This window comes from Onychostoma macrolepis, chromosome 22 (assembly GCF_012432095.1).
Source record: "Onychostoma macrolepis isolate SWU-2019 chromosome 22, ASM1243209v1, whole genome shotgun sequence".
Lineage (NCBI taxonomy): Eukaryota > Metazoa > Chordata > Actinopteri > Cypriniformes > Cyprinidae > Onychostoma > Onychostoma macrolepis.
Window position 1 is genome coordinate 18,779,252 of NC_081176.1, and position 18,837 is coordinate 18,798,088.

Here is an 18,837-nt window from a genome sequence, read left to right on the forward strand (position 1 = left end):
GACCTCAAGCACTCAGAGGCCTACGCATCGAGAGATGCCATCCAAAAACAATTTTTTTGGAGTATGCACATCTCAATTTTTTGAGGATTATCTGAACGTGAAGTTTAAGGAGTCAGAAGCACTGTGGTCCTGTCGCATCATTGTGGGATATGACAGCACGCCAGCAATGAAGGGCTTCGCATATGGTTCGAATCACAAGAACGTTCAAACTTCTTATACATTCCATACTTATCGCAGCCAAACCGGCATTTGGTACTAAACAGATAGAACAGCGCTGTGTTTTGTTCTTTTTAGTCTTGTCACATGTTTCACACCCAAGATAAGTTTAAATATAGAAGGCAGGGCTCAACAATGAGGATTTTTGCAGTTTTATACCTTGCAAACTACAGCATTTGGATGCAATTATTCTTGTCAACATTTTAGCTAGTAAAATGGCTAAGATCTGGTCAAAACTGCAGAAAGGACTTGTCTTGATAGTAAAAAACAAAAATAAAAAGATAGAAAAAATTACATTTAAAACATTTTATAAATAAATAAATAAATAAATAAATATATATATATATATATATATATATATATATGTATATAACTTTTCAGGTCTTGTACTTGGTAAAGAAACTAATAAATAAAGAAAAGTCTATTTTTAAATAATTTAAAATATTTGTAATTATAAATAAGTGAATAAATAAATAAATAAATACTTTTAAAAGAAAAGGTTTAAAACAGAAAAATACAACGCAAACCAAAAAACAGAAAAACAAAACAAAACATGAAACAAAGCACAAAACAAAACAAAACATAAAACAAAACCTAATAAAGCACCAAACACAAAACAAAGCACAAAAAACAACAAAACATAAAACAAAGCACCAAACACAAAACAAAACATAAAACAAAGCACAAAAAAGAAAACACAAAACAAAGTACAAAATATAATACAAAGCACCAAACACAAAAAGCACAAAAAAATAAATAAAATAAAATAAAAAACAAAGTACAAAACAAAACACCAAACAACACATAACAAAAAGCACAAAACAAAAAACACAAAACATTGTTGGAGCCAAAAAAAAAAGTTCACAGAGTAACTAGAAATCTGAACTACTGGCCCAACTAGGAAAAATCTCTTCACTGTTGAGCACTGAAAGGTTTGAATAGGGAAAATAAGAGCTAAGAAAGCACTATAAACAGTGACTGTCTAGTTGTATGACAGTCAAGGTAAAGCATTCCACATCGAGTGTGACATTCGAAATCATGTCATGATGTTCAGTTAGTACACATTATGTTACGTTACATCATGTAGAGGAGGCATATGCATTTCCTAACGAAGAACACCAGACTGCTTTTGATGGGCCGCTTTAATTGCGGAGCAGAAAAGGGTTGTTAAAATTGCAGATTGCTTTTATCTTGACGAGAGACGCTCAGGATTAGGTCTCTTCAGTCGGCCTGCATTGTTTTGGAAAAGTGGTGGGGGGGGATGCAACAAGTTATGCAAATGAGATGTTAATTAGGCAAATGGTGAATTAGAATATACCAGTACAAACCAGCCCATTGGAATGGGAGTGTGGGAATGGGGAGGCCGGGGGAGCCAGCTGTACCCCTCCCTCTTCAATCACCGCCGAACCCCCCGACTTCACTTGTGCCCTGTGCCTCCCTGCAGGGCACTGACATATTGTGGCTTTTGCCTGAGCGATAGCCTGACGCATAATGTCACCTCGGCCTGACCGATGCTGAAGGGAGAAAAAGGTGTGCACGGAAAAAGACACTTCTTTTCGCTTGACACTAAATCTTCGCCAAAGCTTTAGTGTGCAACCCTCGCTGGGCCGGCCCCATAGAAACGGCCACTCATGAGGTTATAATGGAACATAAATGAATGAATGGCAATTCACATGCTAATGCGAAAAGAGGAGGAAAAGGAAAGTTTTGTTGTTTTTTCTAATTTTTCGATGTTTCTCGCCCGCTCAACCAGCGTTTTGTTCAATGCAGCTTTCCTGTTTAACTCTTTCACAGGGATGCGTAAATGTGGATGAAGTGCAAAAGAAACAGAGCGAAGACTTAAGACATCAATAAAATGCTAAAAGTAAAGAATTCGTTAGTGGTTAAGGTAAAACGTTTAAGTGCGTAAATCAAGCAAAAACCAAGGCTGCAACTAACAACTGTTCAAAGTATAAACGGCAACATGTAACTAAAATCAAATGATTTTCTAGTAGTTCAAATAAAGTTAGTGTCCATTTAAAATAGGATTTCAATTAGGTACGGTTAATTAAAACACTACATTTGACTGTGAAAATTATTGTGCTACATTTTATTACAGAGCATGAGATTGATGATGATTTATACACTCACTTGTAAAATTAAAATAGGAATAAACTGAACTAAATTAGGTTAATTAAAAAAAGTAATAAATTGAGAAAACAATAAAATAAAATAAAATAAAAGCATGTTATACATTAAATTCATTTATACACTCATTTGTAAAATTGAAATAAGCATCAATTAAATTAAAATGTCAATTAAAATAAAAATAAATTAAGAATATAAAATAAATCAAAAGGTTGTTTTCATTGTTGAATACTATCTGTTTTAGCCATTAGTACTTGCAGGCCCTTATCCAAACAAAACAAAACAAAACAAAAAAGTATTAAATATTAAACATCAAGTCATTAATTAAGATGAATTATTTGTAGGTCTGCTTTTATTGTCTTTTTTTTTTTTCTGACATCTGCAACTCAGAGAAAATACAATCTGTTCACTGGCTATCAAAGGCCAAATAATTCTGTCTACATCTAGAATTAGAAGAGGGTGATATTTCAGGCTTTAGCTGAACACAACCCTGACAATTCAGTTTCGAGTCCATGTCCATGCTTTTACTACAGTCAGCTCAGCTTCTAAGCAAAGCAAACACTCCTGTTGACATGAAAGTGTGTAAAAGCGTATGACATATCGACAGCCCTGCCTCCATGCCTGGCGTAGTATCCAGCACCGCATCCAACCAAGTCAGTCTGGGACTCCATCCAAACTCTGACCAACCAAATTACAGACTTCATCTCGACGCTCGCTCCCTTACTGGTCACAGGCTTTTTCATTTAAGCCCTTTCGATGACCTCCTCCTGGCTAATCCAGTAGAGGAAAGTTAAAAGGTCCGTTTTCAGCCTGCAAAACCCAAATAATCATTTTTTAAAAGCTGGTATTATGCTCGATTAAACGTTTAGCAACGTTTAACGTCAAACACCAACAACACCGTACACTGCTGGCCACACAAATACAAGCAAAGGCGTTTCCGACCTCGGCACGTTTTAGAGGACACAGCCTTGCGTGGCGTCTGTTTCTGAATTAAAGCGTTTGGAAGACATTAGCTTATGCGCCCCTCTCCGCTCCGTCTCTTCACTCCCTCCACCCTTGAAAGCATGTGGTGACCCAGGGATGTGTAAAATGGGGTCCAAATGAATTGCTTGGGCACTTGAGCTCCTCTTCCCATTACGGCGCGCTGCCCTACCTGTGTTGAGTCAGCAGCGCGCTCACTCTATCCATCTAATGGACAGCGTTGGAATTTAATTAGCAGGAAGCCGCAGAGCGGCGGCCTGAAGAATCCCCAGGACAGAGGAAACGGCAGAGCAGCGTGTGTCCCTGTCTCTGTGTGTGCGTGTGTGTGTGTGTGTGTGTCGGCCACTGACATACGGAAGATACGACAACAGGACGCTCTCAGGCTCGCGGCTTACACTGGACAAAGTATCATTCGCAGATCATTATTTTTAGCGATATCTAAAGCTGACTTACAGCTGATCATTCCAGATGAGGCTTTATTACGTGCGTCATCATTTTGAGGGATTTTAGCATGTTAGCACGTCACACTGAAAATTTCAACACCAACTGTTGTAGTCGATCTGTCATTCAAAGATTATTGTGAAGAAAAAAAAATCATTATTGTTCATGATATAATTATAGCTGATCATTCTAGATGAGTGATTTTAGCATGTTACTCTGTGAAGATTATTTCACAGTCTACACACCAACTGTGGTGGTCACTGCATTATTCACTGATAATTGTGAAAAAAAAATCATTACCAACAATATCAAAAATGAAATAATAACTGATCACTGTAGGTTAATTCTTGCATATGGCATCATTTTGAGTGTTTTTAGCATGTTAGCAAGTTACTCTGTGGTGGTTACATTATTCAATTTGTATTATTAAAAATCATTATTATTAACAATATCAAAAAGGGGAACTAGAGATGATAATTCTAGCCAATGAATTCCTGACTACACCATTTTAAGTGATTTTAGCATGTTAGCATGTCGCTTTGTAACAATGTTTTCATGATCTACACACCAACTGTGGTGGTCACTGTATTATTCACAGATAAGTGTGAAAGAAAATAACATTATTAACAATATCAATTATAGCTGATCATTGCAGGTGATGATTTGTTGCCTGTGGCAATCATTTTGAGTGTTTTTAGCATGTTAGCATGTTAGTCTGTGAAGATTATTTCACAATCTTCACACCTACTGTGGTGGTCACTGTATTATTCACAGATAAAAGTTTTTAACAATATTAAAAGGGGAATTACAGCTGCTTAGTCTAGCCAATGATTTCTTGCTAACACCATTATTTTGAGTGTTTTTAGCATGCTAGCATGTCGCTCTGTGAAGATTATTTCATGATCTACACTCCACATGTGGTGGTTGATGTATTATTCACAGATAAGTGCAAAAAAAATATTATTTCAGTCTACACAATGTATTATTCACAGATAATGGTGAAAAAAGACATGCGCATGATGGAAATGCCTTTAATCAAAATTCCTGATGATCAAAAATTTCATATGACTTGATGTGACTGAATAATTTGCTCAGATTCTTCAAATGTTACTATATGTCATTTACGTTTCATCATATAACTCAGTTGTCTGCTATAAGGAATGAAAGCGCATTTTATAATATCAAGTTTATGTTTCATGACAAGTAAAATCTGTTGCATTAAAAATGTGATTTCAGGTATATGCAGTGTGATATGCAGCTGAAAGGGTAAAATGCAGTATTAGCAAAAGTAAAAGTAGCAGCTAGGCCCAGAAACTTCATATTTAAAAGGAACGGAGTGATAGACATGAGCCAATTGCTAATTGCTCATTTTTGCCTGTGTGGTCATGACAGGAGCAGTTTGGCTGGTTACAGTACACAGTTCCTCAGTCTGACTGTTGTTTTATCTCTGTACGCCTGACTTTGAACCGTACATTGGCTCCTCCCAACCCAACAGTGGGGCAAAGCATGGCCTGCAGCAAATGTGAGCAGCAGCTATGAGTGGGAGGCCCATGTCTGGCATCTCCCACAGGAAGTGCTCCATACCTGTACCATTTCTTAGAATATTGACTTTTATCTGCTGAAATGTGTATTTAACAAGCGTGGCAGACAGTGATAGCCTTTACCACAGATAATGCAATCCCAGTGCTAGGTTTGTTGTGCACTTTTATGTACATACGAGGTTGAAGCAGAAATACTATATAGATAGATAGATAGATAGATAGATAGATAGATAGATAGATAGATAGATAGATAGATAGATAGATAGATATAGTCATTTATTTTTATTATTTTACTTGGAATAAAAGCCGTGACTGAATAAATTGCTCAGTTGATTGACTAATAATAAAGCTGCAGAAAAATTATTAAAATGCGAATAGATAAAAAAAATATATATATATTGTAAAATATAAAAATAAAATACATAATAAAATATATAACGTTTAAAACATTTTTGGTATTAAAGACATGTGACTTAATAAATTGCTCAGATGACTGACTAATATTAAAGTTGCACCAAAACTGCAGTAAATATATAAAAATATATTAAACCAAAAAATTTTACATTAGACATGAGCATAAACTCTGATGGTTTTACCTTTACCAGATAAATTCATGTGACTGAATTAGTCACTCCGATGAATGACTACTACTGATTTAGATGACTTGAACACACGACATACTACTAAATACGACTTTTTCGCAAAAAGTTTGTGTGAATTATTTACATATGAAATTCAAAACTTGTGACAGCTTGTGCCCACATACCAACTGAATTCTCAATCATTTCTATTTGTGTCATCTCATAAATGGTGGTAAAATCACTGTAACGCACTGAGTAAGTAATATAAGACTATAACAGGTGGCACTGCGATTTGAACCCTCCACTTAACAACAGATCGCGGTGCGTGCCTTCAGCTACCGTCGGCCCACTAATAACGCTGTGAACTTCGACTAGCACTGACAAAAGAATCTCTAAACAATATTCTGGATTTCACAACACAGTGCCACATTCTCCCGCGCCAGCTGTTTCCCAACTGTGAAGTAACACAAACCCCAGGAGCGGGAGGTTTCCCAGCGCCGACGCACCAGACCGGAGCTCATCACTGGGAACGTAAAACAAAAAGTGACGAGGGAGGGGTGAGGAACGCAACTTGCAGTTAGGGGGACTCTTTCAAACACGCATGCATGCGACGAGAGGGACGGTCCTATTCTTTTTCAAATCGAACCAATTAGCTTGGTCGCACAGCTCCCCGTTCCCAGATGGTTCACAGCTAATCAAGTGGTGCTTTTGTTTTGTCTGTGAAAACAGTTTTGGAAGTGTGGGTGAATACGCGCTTCGTGATCAATTTAACGAGTCCCGGCAATCCCTCGTTGGTGCGAAAACAAAAACTTCTGTGTTAGTGTAATTCAGACGCATGACTAATGGATCGATGCCCCTAAAACTCTTTCTTAATGAGTGATACTCACTCATACGGCGAGTCCGGGAGCGACTAGACGGAAGGGAATGATTTAGAGATCCTGCTCTAATCACTGCTAATTAAACAGTATCTTTAGTATTCGACTGAAGACAAATCATTTCAAGTGCATTATTTAAATCGCCAAACACATGGTGGGGGCAAAAATATCGTTGTCCATGTCGGCCTGGGAGTCGAAGGACTGCTGCCTAATGAAAGGGGCAGGTTGGAGGTTAAAATTTGTGGCATTCTTTCATTACGGCATTTGAATTTCCTCCAAATATGATCATTCAAGAGCCCCTAAAAGATTGATGTTTACATTCTATCCAAATCCAAAGCAGACTAATTGGGAGTGTGTTCGGAGGTTTTTTTCAGAAGGGGCGCAGCAAAAATAAGGAACAGAATCGTGCCAGAACTCGGGGTCTGGCTAGGAGTGTGCCATAGCCTTATTATCTTTATTTGCTTATTTATTTATATTTCTGCAAAGCAGACAGATGGAGGGACCGAGGGCAGTTCTGGGGATAAATGGTTCAATAATTTAAAGTCAATTCCATACTTAGCCCAACACCCTCCCCCGCATTCAATAATTAAAAACAACATCTGACGATTTGAACACAAAAACACAACAAAAACCAAACATAACCTTACTTAGAGAGCATAAGCCTGGTTGGCAAATGTGCTGTAATTCGCAGAAAAATACTAGAAAGTTTTGTTATATATAAATACATAGAGAGAGATCTTGACAAACTTTAAAAAGTTCTCAAAAGTATATTTTCACAAATATTTCTACGTATACGGTTCTTCTATACTGATAAATGTCACCTAGTACATCTCTAAATGAAATAATAACAAATAAATAAATATACTAGTGTGTAGGCTACAATGGTGTTACCACTAAATAATAATCATAATAACAGACATTATTAATATTACAATTTATTTAATACTACTACTACTACTACTACAAATAATAATAATAATATACTATTATTTTTGTTATTATTAATTATTATTATCATTATTATTATTAATAACATTAATTATCATCATCCTCATATTATATTTTTCAAATATTCGTAATGCATATTATGCTTTTATTGTTGGGGTTTAAGTTACTGCGCAAAAAAAAAACAGAAATAAATTCATTAAAAATCATATTGGTAATCGGATGCTTTTATTTTGATCATTTTATTGTTAGACGTTGCTGCACGAAACAGCAGAAATGAATTCCTTTTTTCCAGAAACTGAAAGTCCAATTGTTGCATGAACACAGAAATACCACAAATATTGCACTGAAAGCCAGACTTGACACCTAAAGTTAGTCAAATACTCCAGTGTAATCTTCAAATCCACTAGAACTCTGCTAATATCCCTAATCCAAATATAATGTAATGAAATTCCATGAAAACAGGGATTTTGCACGACTAGCACATGTCAGTCACAGACCAAATCTGTGCATTGCTCAGCAGCAGATGGGCATAACGGGTATTGGGACAGACAAGCAATTGAGGTAACATATTCCCTTTAACACAAACACGCATAAAATCCCAGAAACAAGCACACAGCAACGACATGAGAGGATCCTGTACGGCAGCACACCCCCAGTCTTTCTTCTATATTTTACCAACCATACGGTAGTTTATTTTCCACTTCTTTTACCATCTGTAGCAACTTTCCCCCACAGACACTCACAGCTGTCCTGTTTCATGTCTGTGCTCTCCTTTATATTCCGGCGTACAATGCCGCCCCGTGCCTCAATCACCGGGCCTGCATTCTTTTCTTGGCAGTGGGAGTGGGCCTTTCATGATACCAGGGTGCCAGCTATGGCAAACAGTTGAATTTGTGTTTAGGAAACGGTTTGGGATCATAAAGCGTGCTGGTTTGTGAGATCCAGACGTGTGTTGCTCAACACTGCAAACACAGTGATCAATAGGCAGTGACGTACCGATCGGCCACTATAATGCAGATCAATCTCCACGTGATGAGGATCCAGTTTGAGCAGAGATTTAGTGATGAGGCAGACTCAGTCTGTCAGTTTAAACCCTGTTTAAGAGGCTTTTGCTTGCTGGGATTCATTTTACGACGTTTGAAGCTGAATGGACATTTCTGGCTTCTATTGTAACCGGTACAAACCGTAAAGGTCTTTTACCTTTGTTAAAAGCAGCTTGTTAAACATAAGATCTTAATTCAAATGTATTGGATAGAGCCTAGTTACGGTGTTGTTCTTGAGTAATAATGGAAAAAAACACGTTTCCTAGTCTCCTCGAGACGCACATGAGCTGTCTGCTCACCATTCAAATGAAGTCCTCATCAAGACCTAATACAATCAAAGTTTCTCCCGGCAAAGGCCTCGCAATGCCTCGTTTGCTGCCGGCTGGGGCTTAAAACAATGGCACTCTTGTTGAATGGCATGCGCGCACAAAGGCTCCATTCTCAGAAGTTAGCCAAAGTTGCTGCTCTGTAATGAACGAGATGTCTGCTCTCGGGAAGTCTAAAACAGTCTGATCCGTTAGCAGACGCTGCGTACCGTTCCCCAACACGGCTAAGCTCGCTGCAAGCCATGAGTTCTCAAAAAACGTGGACGAAAGGAAGCGGTAAACATGGTTAAACTTGCAATAACAAACAACAAAACCTGATCAATTGTTCAAAGCCTTTCTGCCGCTTGTCTGTACTCCTAACATTGGACGTTCAAAATCTAACATCGCAAGATAAATGGCGTGGAGGGATTGCGTCGTCATCTTCAAAACTTCGCAATTGACGCAAAGGGATAGTTCACCCAAAAATGAAAATTACCCCATGATTTACTCACCCTCAAGCCAACCTAGATGTAAACGACTTTCTTCTTTCAGATGAATAAAATCAGAGTTGTATTAAAAAAATATCTTGCTTCTTCTAAGCTTTATAATGGCAGTGAATGGGTGTTGAGATTTTGAAGTCCGATAAAGTGCATCCATCCATCATACTTTGCACGGCTCTGAAGCCATTCTGAAACAAATGGATGCGTTTGTGTAAGAAAAAAAAATCAATATTTAAGGAGGTGTTTCCGCGGATGACGTAGGCGTAGCATAAACTCGCTAGTCTTGTGAGAACCAAGTTTTGTTTACAGCAAAGGAAAACCAGTCTCCTCTTGGCTTATATCAAAATCCTCTGACATTTTTCTTTACAAATCCTTGTTTTGCACTTTCTAATTTGTGACCAGTGTTTTGTTTTGTTTTGCTCTCTCTTCCGTGTTTCTGCATTCGTCATTTCTCACCAGAGCTGACGCTACACCTACGTCCTATGTCCTACTGTGGGTAACCAAATAGCTTTTGGGCCCCATTGACTTCTATAGTATTTTTTCATACTATGGAAGTCAATGGAGACCAGCAACAGCATTCTTCAAAACATCTTCTTTTATGGTCAATAGAAGAAAGAATCTTTATTTTTATTTTATTTTTTTTTTGGATGTTATGTATGAAAAATTAAAAAAAATTTTGATAACAAAAAAATAGAAGAAAGAATCTTTTGGAACAACTTGAGGGTGAGTACATTTTCAGCAAATTTTGGGGTAAACTATTCCTTTAAATAGGAGACAATGAAAGCGATGAATACATTATTGATATATATTTTTTACATTTACCTATTACTACTCAAATTTTTCTTATCATTCTAAAGTTATACGCATACTCCAACATTTAGTAAGTATTTGAGCTAACTTGACAATATAAACACATTTTAAGATATTTAAATCCAAAGTATGCACAAAAAGTGTGTATTCCATATGGGCCTACTTAACACATTCCCGCACAGCAAAGTCATCTGTAGCAACTCCAACACAAGCAGCATTAAATAAATGTGTGAATAAAGGAGGATAAAAATAAAAATAGCCGAGCTCCCATCACGGGGCCCATTTCTCTCTCAGTGGCCGTGTGCTGGGACGACTGAGGAGTTAATACAAAACTAATTAGCAAAAATTGACTGGTGCCAACCCCCCTCATTCCTTTTCCTGCCTCACTACGCAGGGGGACAGCGGTAAGCCCAGAGCACAGGTGTACCGCTCACGCCGGCTCTAGATTACTGCCCACTGCCTCGGCGCTCGAAACCCTTCACCATGCTCCCCAGGCCGCGGTTATGTCAGTGAGGAAATGGAGTGTGATGAGCTGCATTTTAAACGAATTGTCGGAAAAGAAAGAAACACAATTGTTTTTGAACCACAACAATAAAAGCAATGCATTAATGCATGGTTGAGACCCTACTTTGGGTGCCAACGAACGTGGTCCAAATCTGCGAGTAAAGATCGGCGCTGACAATGCACATTAAACGGATTACACGAATTTGCCTCGCAATCAGGTTTAGGAGAAATTCACCCACTAAAGGCAAGTGGCTGCGCAACAAAACATCTTACAGTGTTTCCCCGTCCCAGAACCATCTGCTTCGTTTAATCCAATCACATTGCAGTAGGAAAAAAATGGTTCAAAAGGAGGTCAAATGCAATGATATTAAAACTGACTCTGCTGTATCCCATCATTGGATCCGAGCTGGTCCTTCAGCACTGGGTCCGTGCCAAAGCGGCGTTTGCACAATCCGGGCAGAAAAGATAACTTGTTGCACGATGTATTTTTATGAATGGCCGACAACCTCGTTTTTAATGAATGGTACTGTGTGAAAGAGCACAGTGGCATGGTCATTGTTGCAGTAACAGAGCCGGTCGGTGGGATTTAGCGAGCAGAAAGCAGGGGAGGATGGGTGTGAGGGGGTGGGGAGGTCCCAGCCCACAATGTGTACTGCAGTAACCACAACAAAGGCTGTGGTTTATCCCACAATCGCCTTAAATAGATCCAAATTATTGTTATTCCTCAGCCTGTGGAAAGGAAGAGGAATATAAAACGGCTGTAACACAAGATGTGCCAAAAGTCAGCCTGAAGATATCAGTGGATTCGGTTACTGGCGTTAAAAAAAAGAAAAAAAGAAAGTTCTATGAATCGACGGCTTGCTGTAGCCTTTGACCGGCTTTTGCAAAAACTTTCAGCCAGTTTCCTAGAACTTAATACGAATTTACAAAAACTTATGACAGGGCGCCTCGAGCATGCGTCATCAAAGCTAACTAGTTTTGAAAGACACACTGTACAGTAAATCTGTTTAAGAGCTCACATGGAAGTGGGTCAGACGTCTTTACAAACATTACACACGCAAACGGTTTGTTCGACGCGGCTCCATGTCAATTAAGGTAAGTCCAGTATAAATATCTATCAGCCTGGCTGGAAATGTACACACATGCCCGGTTGAGCGTTTGTTATCTATCTGCACCAGCGGTATCCTTCCATTGTGTAGTGAGTCTGAAAACACTGGAATGAGAAAAAACTACAGTTCACAACAAGTGAAATTTCATTTAGTTGACATATATAATGACAGGAACTTCGAAGAATTCTAATTGAGTATTTCATCTTATTAATGTATCTTATGACAACACAATATCCTTTTTTTCCGCACTTGAATGGGAACTAAATCTTACCTCTAGGAGAAAATTTTATGGTTTTAAAATAAATATTTATTTTAAAATATTTTAAAGGTAACTTGTATGTTAAAATACCAAAAATAAAATAAAATAAAATATTGTGAAGGAAGAATGAAATACATAACATTCAGTCTTGAATGTAACATAACTGTGATTTGGCAAACAAACTAGCTTATTTTCATATACTTAAAAGGAAACATTCACTGGTGTAATGCTAGTCTGGGTCTCCATGGCTATTAGCCCCTTTCGGCTGGTTTAAACGGCACGCCACTCTGTGGCCCAAACAAAACCACCTGTTTTAACAGGAGGTCAAGGGGGCAACCCAAAACCAAAGCTTGCCCTCCGCTTGACTGGCTGCTAATGGGAGTGTATGTTTATCTAGGAGGTCAAATGCCTTGAAGATGGGGTCACGACCTTAACATCTTAAGCCGTGACCTCTCCCACGTGTGGAGTGCTCCTGTCATAAATTAGCCACGGTTACGCGTCCTCAGGCCTCAGCGAACATCACATTTATGTCTTTTCCTAGTTCTCGTGTTACTTTCTGTTAAGAGATTTACGGCATCGGACTAAAATTATGAACTGTGTGACTGCTGAGATTAGAAAAATGGGTTTTTAAAATGAATACATTTCAAAAATACTGGAAAATATTGAAAAAACTTGGGCGGTACAAACTTGAACTTTAACATATATGAAAAAGATTGAATTTTTTTTTTTAAATTATCAACAGTGCAAAATACAAGCTTAAACTTACATAAGAACAATTGATTTTTTTTCTGAAAAACTATTAGATAGAATAGAAAAATACTGAATAGTGCAAAAATATTGACACAACATTAAGAAATGCAAACTTAACCTTGCAAAAAATTCAAATATATTAAATATTAGTGAAAATATTGAAGAAATAGTTAAAGAATTGAGAAATACAAACTTGAACTTATATACTCTATGAAAAATATAACGAACAATACATTTTGAAGGACAAATCTAAACTTACATATATTGAAAAAATATTGATACAAACGGAAAAGTCAAACTCATAGCTTATTTCTATTGTTCCTCTAGTATATTTGAGTTTCTGTTTACCTAGATTGAATTGAAACCTCTCTTCCAGCAATTTCCCCTAATATCGATAGGTAGCCGTATTATTGTCAAGATGAAGTGGGTGTGTTTGCTGGCCTGCACCCCTTTGCCCTGGCAAGACTGTAGGATAAATTTAATTACTGACTTTAGCTCCTCTCAGAAGCCCCACTTTCGCCATCTGTGTATGAGGTCAGGCTCTCTTCAGATGGCTTTTAATCAAGGGGGCTCCAGCAATGCTCCACTGCTTTAAATAAGACAGAGGACGAAACCTGATCGGCCTGAATGCAGGTCAGAGACGAGGAAAGAGAGAGAGAGAGAGAGACTCCTGCGTCTTTCTTCCTCTTGTTCTCTCGCTGACGTCTCTTATTCACCATCAAATCAAAAAGAACCGGTAACTTCGCAGATTAGGATGTTAGCAGGACGCTCCCCACTGAATAGGCTTTCAGAACATCAAAACTAAGGATTTCGGCAGGCCGTGGGGAAACGCGTTTCAGCGACGGTGTCGTGCTTATCCTCACAAAAAGCTCAAAGGCTCCAGGCCTTTGTGTTCCCACCAAGTCAAAGTAATTCACACGCTCCCGTTTTGCAACCTGCCGTCTGCCAGATAGCCCGGTTTTCCTACGCGGCGCTAAAGCTCACGTTTTACGGCTTTATCTCCGCCGTCTTCAGGTTACACTGCGTTTTCACTCTTTTATCGGTACCTCATCAAAGCGCGATTCCGTACGGAACGGCAGAAACATGCGTTGCCAGCTCACTCTGTGCCACAATTTGCGTGCGAGAGGAAACGAATGTAATTAAGGTGCTCAGTTTGCCTTGCGAAACAAAGTGCGCTTCTTGTCTTCCGAGTGAAAGCCTGTGTTTGTGCCGCTGTCAGTGCAAGACGGATCCCCTGCCGCCTTCTGCCAATTAACAGTCGCTCCGTCAGATATTTGTGCCGGACTTTTCTGTGTTAGCTCAGTGCAGTTAGCAATTAGCAGGAAAATTCACTCTCATTTACATATTCAGCTAAAAGTCTGAGTTTTTTGGCATAAAGGAAGCAGCGGATTCGATCCGAGTTGACTGTTGATGGACTGTAAACAGTAAAATCCTAAAAAGTGCAAGCCATTACGATAAATTGCATTATACATTTTGCCACTCAATTCAAAACAGGACTTACCTGCATGCACAAAGTAGGCCAAGTACAGGTCGAGCTCCTTTACGGAAACTCCTATGTGATGCGGCTGCACGCACAGTCCCGGATTCGAGCACTGCGGAGACTTAACCAGCCTTTCGCCGTCAGTACTTTCAAGCGGAATACCTTTGAATAAAATCACCATGACCAGGTCCAAGCGCCACACTTTGTCCGCCTGACGCAGGCAGTCGATTCTCCTCATCTTGCCCTTCTGGTCGGGGTTGGAGAGCACACAGCAAGGGGGCTTCTTCCCGGTGACAGTGAGCACAAAATCCTCGCGGAACTCCGGCCGGATGTCCTTGCGGAGTTTGGCCAGCAGCCGCGATGCCCACTTCTGCTTGACCTCCGGCTTCTCGCTGAGCAGCTCGTCCTTTACGGCTCGCTCCTCTTCCTTAGACATGCGCTTCTCGTGCTTCTTGAAGTATTTTCTCTTGCGGGCCTGCAAGTTGAACCAAGTGTAGGAGAACGCTCTCACATGGGGCAGCAGTGCTTCAATGAAAGGATGGAATTCATCCTGCAAAGAAGGACAAGGGAGTGGAAATTAGTCTAACTGACTTTTAGAAACATCCTTAAAAATATCAATATTAAAAATCCTTTTTTTAATAAAGCAACTGCAAAAAAATCGAACTAGCTAAAGTACAAATTTTTCACAGCAGACTCCATGAAAGCGAAACATGCACGTCTACATAAAATCCCATTTGATTATTTTGAAAAACGGCCCTCAACAGCAGGACTGTGTTTGTGAACCGAGCAGGGCAGCGTGTGTGTGTGTGTGTGTGTGTAAGTGTGTGTGTGAAGCTCGTCTAGGACATATCTTGGCTCTCTGGCAAGAATGCTGGTCTGTAGGGGTCTGCCAGGGCCGAGAAAAAGCAACAACCGACCAGGAAAATTGGAGTGGCTATTTTTATCTGTTCTCCATAAAAATGCACACACGATTCCAAAAAACCGAGCTACTTCATTCGCTATCAGCGAGGAGTGTGTTGTTTTCACACAGTAGTGTGTGCGGGGCAGATTGTGCCGGCTTTTGGGATCCTTCACCTGCCGCTGGTGCACAACCTGGCAGAAAATCAATTTTTAAAATATAATGACAAAAAGATCAGCGAAATATCGGCCGTGACTTTAAAACATCTTTTTGTACGTGGTCAAAACTCCTTCTTTCAGTGGATATATTCATGCAGGGATTGTTTTTTTAATCTACAATATAATTTAATATTTACATAATATTACTGTATAACCTGAAATGCAGTTATTTAGGAAAGCTGCATAATGCAATAACAGGATTTTCTTTTTTTTATTATACAAACTACAAGCATTTTTAATGTTATACATGTGCATGATTATTAAAATAATGAATACATGCTTTTCTAGATTTGTAGGCCTGCATGTCCAATTCTTTATTGCCTTAAAAAAATAACACACACTAATAACTGGACAAATAAATAACGTGCGGTTCTAATATGAAATAATTTGGGATTTTACACAGAAAATAACTCAGGGTTTTTATTACATAGAGAGAATAATGGCAGACTGCCAATCACTAGAATAACATTTCCACAAACAGCAATAGCCCTGCATCGTGTCCCAAAACCGACCGTGCGAGAGCACGAGAGGGCTGCCAGCAAGCAAGCAAAGTGCACTATGTGCTGAGCGCAGATTTCATTTGAATAAGCACAGATATGAATATAACGCACTGGGCCTCGGACCAGTGCCTTTAGAAATTTAACAATTAATTCGGCGTAATTTAGGAACGTTAATTAAATTAATTTCTCAGGCCAATTTCAAGCACTGCTGATAATGTTTGTTTCGTAATTAAAAATAATCACAATATGCCATCGAGCAAAAATAAATAAATATTACAAAAAAAAGTTAGAATAATTATAGAGGTTTATGATTGAAATAAATGCAGTGTTTGTGTAAGATCTCTGCATGCAATCTTATTAATTACAGCAACGACAGACTTCATATAGATACATATTGCCATATCTCTTTTGTTACACCACAGGAAATCAAGGATTTGCATAAGCATATATCATTATTATAGTCTGCGGTGTGTGTGTGTGTGTGTGTGTGTCTCCTGTGAGAACGTATATGTTTAATCATATTGTTTCCTTCCTGTCTTGTTCAAGAATCAAACTCTCTTGCCTCCGAGGCATAAAAACTGTATTGTTTCATCCTGCATTTAAAAGAGTGAATGAATTCCCTTATCTTCCTCCACTGACTCTCCAAGTAACTTAATCCAAAGTCTCTGAAATATTGTTCCTCAATTTCTGATATCATCTATTGTTGTGGCTTTTTATACATGTATATTATGTGCTTTTTATTTTAATTTATATGTTTTTTTAAAGGAACTGTTGCAGACTTGTCTACACTCAGACTTCTTGTAAAATTGCTTGGAGAAAAGAAATCAATATGGAAAATCTCCAGACGAGAATCGAGCTCTCTACTGTAAAAACATGATGTTAACTTTCAGCAGTTTTCTAGCGATGATTCTAAACAAAACAACCGATTGCTAGAATCATTTGGCGGATGATACACAACACAGCGTAATTTAACATGCAAATTATAATTATGAGAACATCCAGAAAGCTTGTTTTCCTCTTTTGTTATAATTCTAGCAATTCATGAAAACCAAATTCTACACGCTCGTAGCGGCAGAACAAACAGCTCTTCGCATTTTGGAGCGTGCCTGAGTGTCAATATAGGGTCTGGTTAGCATGTCAGGTTTTTCCAGACTCCTAAAGTGTTTCAAGCTGAACCTCGCTGTCCTATAGGAAGGCCTCAGCAGGGAACAATAGTGCCTCGTGGCCAAAAGAGACAAGAGAGTTTTAACACATGCAAAAAATATTACGAAAAACGGATAATGGGAAAGCACAGTTTACATAATATGACGTTAACACGCTCAGTAGGCGTTCAGTAACTAATGCAAGACAAATGTAAGTTTTTTCACCAACTAAAATATGTGAAAGAGTTGAAAATTATTTATTTGGATTTTAAGGTTTTTAATATAAAATGAAAGCAGTATACAGATGTGATTTTTGGCACTCTATTTGAGTCCTTAAATACGACACACACATACACACACAGAGAGAGAGAGAGAGAGAGAGAGAGAGAGAGAGAAAATAGACCTCATACTGCCTTAACACCGCAAAAGAGAGGAAATCAATTGCCCGTCTCAATTATCTTCAACGCAACTATGATTTTTACACTTTTAATAATATTACAAATTTTAAAGGAAACAGTGCTTACGTTTTTTTTTTTTTTACATTGCAAGCTGTTTTTCAAAGAGTGCATTATTGCTCTAAATTCTGAGTATCACTTATTTTTAATAAGTACTGTTTTTTTAGCAACAAATATTGGTACTCAGGTAAATGAAATATGTTAGATATATAAATATAGAAGTTCTTCTGTGAGGTTTCAAGTGATAATGTTTTACATTTACTGCGATTACTAAATTATCAAAAGCTTCCCCATGCATGGATGTAACAAACATAATAGTTATAAAACAACTTTTGCGAACTTATTCAAGTCTTACTTTATCAAATCAATGAAAAGACGACTTTAAAGTTTGAGAACTTTCTCGGCTCGTCTTTCTCCACACATTACACATAATTTGTCTTTTTTCGCATGAATCCTTTCCAGTATCTCCAAACAGACTGTAACTAACACGGTCAAAAGAACGTCCCTATATGCGACACAATACTGAGGCCTTCTCCTTTGTTTTGTGCATTCAATAAAACACATTTAACCAAACAGTTTAAAATCACATCAAGACTACAGTATAACGCAACAGCTTTTCCAGACCTGTCACCTCACTTCACCTGCCACCATGAGTCACACAATGATTGTTTTTTTTTTTTAAACCTCCTTTAACCCTCTCAGTTGCTGTCCAACTTTAGTTTTATTCTGTGTTAATTACAAAAGTACGATAAACAACAAACAACACTGTGCATATATGTATAACAGCACATTATAAACTAAGCTATCAAGCATGACAGCATCAAATCTAACTTTTAACAGTTAAAAAAAAAAAATAACTTACTCAAATTATCAATATTTAGAACTGCTGCTAAATATTAGAAAAATAGAGATGTTGAAGCTTGCAAAAAATCTAAATCAAAGACTTTCTACTGCCTTGAATTAAAAGTCATGCAAGTAAGCAGCAAAAAAGCTTTTTTATTGCCGGCAGCTGGTTCACACTAAAGTTAATACAGAAAACGGCATAGTTGTTTTGATATTTAAAAGACTATTCCGATCTCAAATATGACTTTAAAAGTGAAGACGTTTATGTGACTTTTTAAACTCCAAACTTACAACAGCTTGGTCGTGTAAAG

General features: G+C 38.1%; 1 protein-coding gene across 9 annotated transcripts in view; it reads right to left on the reverse strand.

Annotated features, from left to right (window-relative positions):
• Positions 1 to 18,837, reverse strand: part of nfia (nuclear factor I/A) — a 191,692-nt gene that overhangs the window by 136,485 nt on the left and 36,370 nt on the right. For all 9 annotated transcript variants that reach the window (XR_009268314.1, XR_009268312.1, XR_009268317.1 and 6 more), the window contains one exon: positions 14,492 to 15,020. Coding sequence is in view for 1 of the 9 variants with exons in the window: in XM_058760168.1 (XP_058616151.1) it covers positions 14,492 to 15,020 (529 nt within the window). In the remaining 8 variants the exon portion in view is untranslated. The remainder of the gene's footprint in view (positions 1 to 14,491; positions 15,021 to 18,837) is intronic.